The sequence below is a fragment of the Hoplias malabaricus genome, chromosome 1 (genome assembly GCF_029633855.1).
Source record: "Hoplias malabaricus isolate fHopMal1 chromosome 1, fHopMal1.hap1, whole genome shotgun sequence".
NCBI classification, from domain to species: Eukaryota; Metazoa; Chordata; class Actinopteri; order Characiformes; family Erythrinidae; genus Hoplias; species Hoplias malabaricus.
This window is the reverse complement of record NC_089800.1, coordinates 53,161,214-53,168,746: the sequence shown is the minus strand read 5'-3', so window position 1 is coordinate 53,168,746 and position 7,533 is coordinate 53,161,214. Positions and strand designations below refer to the sequence as shown.

Sequence of the window (7,533 nt, the reverse complement as noted above, 5' to 3'; positions counted from 1 at the left end):
AATCACCAGCTCATTACGGAATTCCATATCAGTAATGCAGCATGCTACAAGCTAGTTCCCTATCAGTAATTCTACATGCTACAAGTTAACACCATTCTGAATCACCAGCTTATTAAGGACTTCCATATCATTAATGATACATGCTACAAGCTAACAATGCTCTGAAAAACCAGCTCATTGAGTTCCATATCATTAATGCTACATGCTGCAAGCTAACGCCACTCTGAATCAACAGCTCATTAAGGAGTTCCCAAGCAGTAATGCTACATGCTACAAGCTAATACTAAAACTATTGAGCCCAGAAATAAATGCCAGTAAATCTTAATAATTAGAATAAATCTTCATATTCCTTGATGTTGTTAGAGATGCTATTTTGAATTTCTAAGGGTTGTGATGTCACAAGTATGGCCCGTCCATGAATAGAACTGACAATAATTCTTTGGTGTGTTAAAACACTAGAGAACTTTGAGGAAGTGTTATTAAAACTAAATATATTATTATTTTTATTATTATTATTATTAGTAGTAGTAGTATTAATAGTAATAGAATTAGCATTAGCATTAGCAGTGTTAGCAATGTATTTTACAATGTCAGAGATTGTTTTATTGTTCTTAATCTTCAGTTTTTCAGAGCCTCCATGTGGAAAGTAAGCTGTTTTGTTTGCTGTCATGTTTGTGATGTCAACCTGCACTCATTTATATTTTATTAATATAATTATCATTATTTTTGCCATTATTAAAGGTATTCCAGAAGAGCTACTCAAGGAACAACCTGTCCTTGGTTCAGGACCCGGCCACCGCTGCTTTACTGCACAAAGCCAATGGGGGTCATTTCCCACCCCTGCAGTCCAGCGTGGGAGACCCCATCAGCCTGTACACCGAAGGGGGTGGAGTCCTGGCGGGTCCACCCCAGGTGCCTGTCCGGCCCATGGCATACACGCCTTGCTTTCCTGGCGACGGCAGCCTGGAGAAAAGGGGCGGGACCAGAAGAGGCGGCACTGGGCCGGAGCTCACGGAGATGAGCACCTTTCATCCGGCGACGGTCACCATGGCCACCGAATCACCGCGGATACTGGGCGGAGCCACGCGGAGGGGCGTGGTCGTGTGCAGCGTGGCGCCCAATCTGCCGCCATCCTCTCCATGTCGCTCCGAGTGTGACTCACTGCGCAAGAGCCCTTGGGAGGAGGAGGGTGAGGGACTTTTATGTTCTCTAACGGGTCTGGGGTCTGCTCCAGGTCTGCTGCACTAACTGGGAAGACATGCAGTGAGGGGTTGATGGCATACAGCCATGTATGTGAGGTCAGTTCCTGATGTTGCATCATCAGTTCTAGATCCTAAAAGGTATTGGATAGCCTCCTTTACTCCTCAGGGGGGATCAATGAGAGAGGCTTCCACACTGCAGCGAAGCCAAGGCCAAATCCCAAATGTCTCCCTACACCCTATGTAGGGCATAGTGTAGGTCATAATGTAAAGGTTTCTGCATTCACGTAGGGCATTTTATGTGGAAAAGAATTTTTAATGAGCTGTAGTTCACATCTCCATGTGGAATTAGTGTCTAATTAGTGTTTAATTATCTGTGATGTGCACTAAGTAGGGAGTATGGTGCTTTTGGATGCAGCCCGAGCTCTGTTTGCTGCAGTGAGTTGGACGGAGCAGGTTTCTGGGATATTTTTGCTGCTAATTTGACAGGAGTTGAGAGGGGAGGAGCTGTGGGAGCAGAAACATCTGGATGCTTTTAAAGTCATTAATCTCTAAACCCTCTGCAGTCAGGAATATTATATTGTTATATTATTATATGGTGATATTATTACATTATAATCTATAACAGATCACTTGACAAGCAGGCTTTATCTGTGATATGGAGGGAAGACGGCTACTGTGTGTGTGTGTTTGTGTGTGTGTGTGTGTGTGTGTGTTAGTTTTCCTAGAAAAATAACATACAGCAAACAGCCACAAGATTAAAACCACTGCTAGATGGTGCTGGTTAGAGCGCCCCCTGTCAAAGGTGGGGGGATAGTCAGGCCACGAGTGAAGAGTCAGTTCTTGAAGTTGATGATAGAAGCAGGAGAAAAGGTCACAGTAAGAATCTAAGAATCATTTCAACAAGTCTCCAAAACTTCAGGGGTCTTCAGGGGTCAGCACCGACCCAAAGTAGACAGAGAAAGACGAGTGGCGACAGGGTCCTGGGCGTCTAAAGCTAACCATACGTTAGAGGACATTGTAAAGACTCTGAAAAGACTAAGGTCTGATCCCCTTTTTACGTCTAAAGACAACGATTTAGAGCTTTTAGTCGCGAACTGTTTTTCAAAGACTGTGAACCTTGCCTTAAGGGGAACACATTCTGTACTGTATTCTATTACAACTTTAGGATTTAAAGTTTTAAATTCACCCCGTGTCACCTCCAGGACTTTTATTGTGTTCTTTTATTCTCCACAGTTGTATAATGAAAGATTACAGAGATCCCCCTCTCCTTCTGGAGAAGAGAATGTAATGAACCTTTAGGGAACACAACTGGACTTTAACACACTGCTGTACCTTTAAAGATACAACATGTTGTTAATGAACCATGTTTCTTTAAGAGACTTGTGAGTTTTCACCTTTAAAAGTTTAAAAATCCATCACTCGCTCTTAAGGTTCTTTACTCATTTATCACCTGAGGTTTTCTGTGGAACTCAAACCCAATTCTTGATTCTGTCCAGTGCATCAGTGCCTACAGTGTGTGTGTGTGTGTGTGCGCCTGACCTGTCATCCTCTGGTCTTTGTTCAGCAGTCTAACATTGGAGGCTCTCGTTCTCGACAGCGGTGGTGAGCCCAGGCTCCGTTCGTTTGTAAAAACATCTGTAATTGAATGAGAACGTCAGGAGAATGTTTCCGAGCTGGTTTACGGATCCCAGACCTCGTTCTGTCTAAAATCAAGGTCTAGAAGAAGTGTGGGTTATGTCAGCATCACAGTGAGAGACGGACAGAGGAAGCGGGGAGGGGAGACAGAAAGAGAGAGATGGAGAAATAAAACAAGACATCACTTTATATTTGTCCTCTGTGGATGCCATAGTAACAGTCCCACAGCCGGGGGGTAAATACATCCTTTAATTTATTGATTTATTTATTTATTTCAGGACAAACCACAACAAAAACGCCATTAATGTTTGAATATGGAGCCCACCAACCAACACACTGTGAAACAAGACCCCAGTCAGTATTTTGTGCTCTGCCTAAGTCAGAAAACACAGGATAAAACGAGCCGTTCTGATTCTGCTGCGTTTCTGACGTCAAGTGCAGAGACTCTAGAATGGCCCCGCCCCCTCGTCTGAGTCTGTCCAATCACAGCACTGGACCTGTGTTTATGTGAGAGCACAAAGACGAGGTTAAACTCAGCAGAACAGACACAACGAGCGCAGAGAAATAAGAGCACTGAGTAAAAACTGAGAAGAAAGAGAACTGAGTGAAAACGGCTAAAAACCAGAGCTTCTGCTGCTCGCTCCTCACTGCTGTGCGCTCGGGGTCGGGGTGAACAGCGAGAGGAAATTAATGTATATTTTAACTGGCCAAGTCTGATGTTTGTGCTCGGACTCTGTTGTGTGTAGGTAAAGTCGACATGTTGGAGGAGGTCACGTGTTTCTCCGGAAGCAACAAAGGCAGCAACTCTGAGGTCCATTCACTGAGCTCCTTTCAGTCGGACTCCTGCGACGACAATGGTAAGCTCCGCCCACCTCCACTGTGCCATCAGTAAGGCGTGTAAAATTATGTGTGTGTGACAGGAAATAATGGGCTATGGTGTGTGTGTGTGTGTGTGTGTGTGTGTGTGTGTGTGTGTGCTTACATCTCCAAAACATTGCCATACATCACCAGATTTAGAGAGAGGATATATCTGTTTTTATTTGAGTTATTGTGGATATGGAAAAATGCATAAGGCATAGGTTCAAGTGGGTGTCGCCAAAATGTAGACTGCTTATTGGACGATCTGCGCAGACACAAAAATCCAGTGCAGTTCCAAAAGCTGTTTTTCTTAAATTAAAGACTTGGACCAGAATTTGCCATAGCTGCACATAGTTTGCCAATAGCCACTCAAATTAACTCCTCTCATCCCATTTAAAAGGAGTGATGTGCCAGCGAGAGTGTGAGAGTGTGTGTGTGTGTGTGTGTGTGTGTGTGTGTGTGTGTGTGTGTGTGTGTGCGCCTGTGCCTGTGAGTGTGAGTGTGAGAACAATCATCATAACCACCATTTCTCCACAGCACTTTTGGGAATGATGACATGCCTGCCTCCCATTCGTCACTGCTTCAGGTCATCATCAGCCAATCAGGACACAGAAGCTTTATGCAGTGGGCCAATGGGAGCTGAGATCAGTCTGAATTGATTTGATGTGATTGATAAGTGATTGTTTTGATTATTTTATTTGATGCTGGTTTGTTGGTATAGGCCTGTGTCATCGTCGGAGCAGTGTGTGTGTGTGTGTGTGTGTGTGTGTTTCTGACCGGTATTCGTTGCTTTCTCTCTCCAAGCTTCCATAGTGACGGTCATTCGACTGGTCAATGATGCAGTCGACACGATTGAAAATGAAGGTACTTTTGGATTACTGACCTGCTGTACTCTCTTTATACACACACACACACACACACACACACACACACACACAGATCAGTGAACAATACAATTATGAGAAATAAACATATATTACTTTATAATATTTTAATCTGGAGATACGAGGTTTAGTTTAAGGCTTTGTTCTGAAAACCCTTATATTCATTAAACCCTATAATCAATAAACTACTGACAGAGCGCCCCCTACAGCACTCAGGAGACATGTAACATAATTATCTATTAAAGAAACTGTTTTAAAGTCTTACACAACAGTCTGAACTTAAAGGAGTAGCCTGGAGTGTGTGTGTGTGTGTGTGTGTGTGTGTGTGTGTGTGTGTGTGTGTGTGTGTGTGTGTGTGTGTGTGTGTGTTGGTCTTTTATAGCAGTTGAGGCTTGGCCAGATGCTTCAGGAATAACTCTCTCTCTCACACACACACACACACACACTTCTGAAATCAAAGCTGAGATCCGATACACTCACTGGCCAATTTATTGGAAACACAACCACAACCTCAACCACATGTCACCAAGGGAGTGAGTGATTGATTTTAGACACACACTCACACACACACACTCACACACTCTCACACCCACACACACACACACACACACACACACACACTCTCTCACACACTCACACACACACAGTGCTGAGAGGTGCAGTAGACATTGCGCTGATCCACAGCTCTCTCTCTCTCTCTCTTTGATCGTCCAGTTTCTGTTATGGACCAAGGTCAGACCTACAGTCGAGGTGAATGTCTCTCTCTCTCTCTCTCTGTCACTCACACTCTGCCAAACTGTGCTTTTGCATTTTGGGAAATGTCACATCATAAAGAAGATTCACTCCCGTCCCAAAACACACACACACACACACACACACACACAAACATACACACACACTCTGTCTCTCCCTCCCTTTCACTCGTTTTCTGACTGAGTGCTTTTCCCGTTGTTTGATTATTGTTTGATTTGGATGTTTTCTGATGGTCAGAACTAGACTACGTACTGTGTGTGTGTGTGTGTGTGTGTGTGTGTGTGTGTGTGTGTGTGTGTTTCACTGCGCTTCTGTGTTCCACACCTCGCTGCATGATCTGCATTACCTTGTTTACATGCGCCATATGGCCAAAAGACTACGGACACCTGAACCAACGGGTGTTAGTCAGGAGCCCTCCTCCAGGAGAAGTGCAGACTTGAGGCTGGAACAGTGCTGTGAGGATTTGATGGCCACTGCTTTTCTACGGAGTGTGTACACAGAGGGCTGTCCGAAACCTTTTGGACATATAGCAAACATTTTGTTTAGCTCACTTTTGCTGGAATGTTCTGCCCGTTGTTGACTGCTGCATGTTGTTTGTTTTGTTCCCCAAATAAACAGCATGTGCATCCTGAGGACCCCAGTGTGTGTTTGTTTGTTTGTTTACACATTTATTCTGAAGTTTATTCCTTCGCTAACTTTCCATGTTTCCACATCACTGTCCACAGCGTACCACTGGGACACTTCTGATTGGCTGCCGAGCACAAGGCTTCCGGACATAGAGGAGGTGCCCACCTATGAGGGCGGGGAAGTGGGTGTGGCCTTGGAAACGGACTACTACCTAGGCGGCTTCGACATCGACAGCGAGTACCCGCCCCCTCAGGACCCGGAGTTCATGTCCCAGGAGCAGCTAGCCCCACCCCTTCCCACCGAAGACTATGACGACACCCCCGCCAGTCGACCCGTTTCCAGGGAAACCACGCTCCGGCCCCGCCCCCATTTCCACCCCAGCCAGTACCTGCCTCCTCACCAGCTGCCACTGGGAACGGCCGGAGAGGCGGAGTTTAGCACTTTTGTGGGAGGGGCGGAGCGCTTGTCAATCAACACGTCCTCCTCTGCCTCGGACGACTCCGCCCACGGCGTTTTCACACACTCTGAGACGGGGGGGAGTCTGGACAGTTTGGACGAAGCACAGACGCAGCCGCACACGCAGCAAACTGAGGTGTGAGATGCTGAGCGAAGCCACAACAACGAAACGAGACAGAATTCTACACAAATACAAACTAAAGGAATTAAAAACACGCTGCAAAAGCTGGACTCCAGAAAAGTCCAGAAAAAATAGCCTGTAAAGACAGAAAGACAAACACGTGACAAGCACATGAACTGAGCATCGGAGTGCGGCGGGTTTCTCGGACCGTTCCAAACGGACAGAAGGACGTTCGCACGAGAAATCAACTTTTCTGTTCTTCCCTTTTGGTTTTATTTTATTTTCTAGTTTTGTTTTGTTTCTGAAATCACTCTGCTCACTGTCCTCAGATGGTACTGCCCAGTGTGTGTGTGTGTGTGTGTGTGTGTGTGTGTGTGTGTGTCTGTGTGTTCAGCCAAACAGCACAAAACTTTATACAAGTTTGTTGGATTTAACACTTTTAGTTAAAGTGAATTACCTCCTTTTTTCTGTTGTATCCCCTATCTCTCTGTCCCCCTCTCTCTCTCTCTCTCTCTCTCTCTCTCTCTCTCTCTCTCTATTTCTCTCTCTGTCTCTCTCTCTATTTCTCTCTCTCCTCTTCCCCCCCTCTCTCTGTGTTGTCCCTCTCTCTCTCTCTCTCTCTCTCTCTCTCTCTCTCTTTCTCTTTCAGCTGGAGGGTGTATCATTACTCTGTTTAACTGCTGTCACAAATAGCATGATTTCTCAAACTGTCTGAGATTATTTGGATGCTCTGTGTGTGTGTGTGTGTGTGTGTGTGTGTGTGTGTGTGTGTGTGTGGGCAACACACCCCCTTGTTTCAGTGAGACTTTAACATATTCATCTCTTCCTCATTTTGTTTGCTTTGTTTTATCAGTGACATCAGAAATGTTGGGTTTGTATCTGAAAGCCATATCAGTGGAGTTCAGAGATCAGTGCAGATTGAGAGAGAGAGAGAGAGAGAGAGAGGTAAATTTAATTAAAAGGGAAAATGAGGAAACCAAATCATTAACATTGTGGA

The 7,533-nt window shown here is 45.1% G+C and overlaps 1 protein-coding gene across 4 annotated transcripts in view; it reads left to right on the top strand.

Moving 5' to 3' along the window:
- fat3a (FAT atypical cadherin 3a) overlaps window positions 1–7,010 on the top strand; it is a 106,446-nt gene extending 99,436 nt beyond the window's left edge. For 2 of the 4 annotated variants that reach the window (XM_066666758.1, XM_066666755.1), the window contains 5 exons: window positions 742–1,189; window positions 3,584–3,694; window positions 4,500–4,559; window positions 5,294–5,329; window positions 6,058–7,010. In XM_066666758.1, coding sequence (XP_066522855.1) covers window positions 742–1,189; window positions 3,584–3,694; window positions 4,500–4,559; window positions 5,294–5,329; window positions 6,058–6,557 — 1,155 coding nt within the window. In that variant the 3' untranslated portion in view covers window positions 6,558–7,010. The remainder of the gene's footprint in view (window positions 1–741; window positions 1,190–3,583; window positions 3,695–4,499; window positions 4,560–5,293; window positions 5,330–6,057) is intronic. The other 2 variants (XM_066666759.1, XM_066666760.1) reach the window with 1 other exon arrangement.
- The last annotated feature ends 523 nt before the right edge of the window (window positions 7,011–7,533 follow it).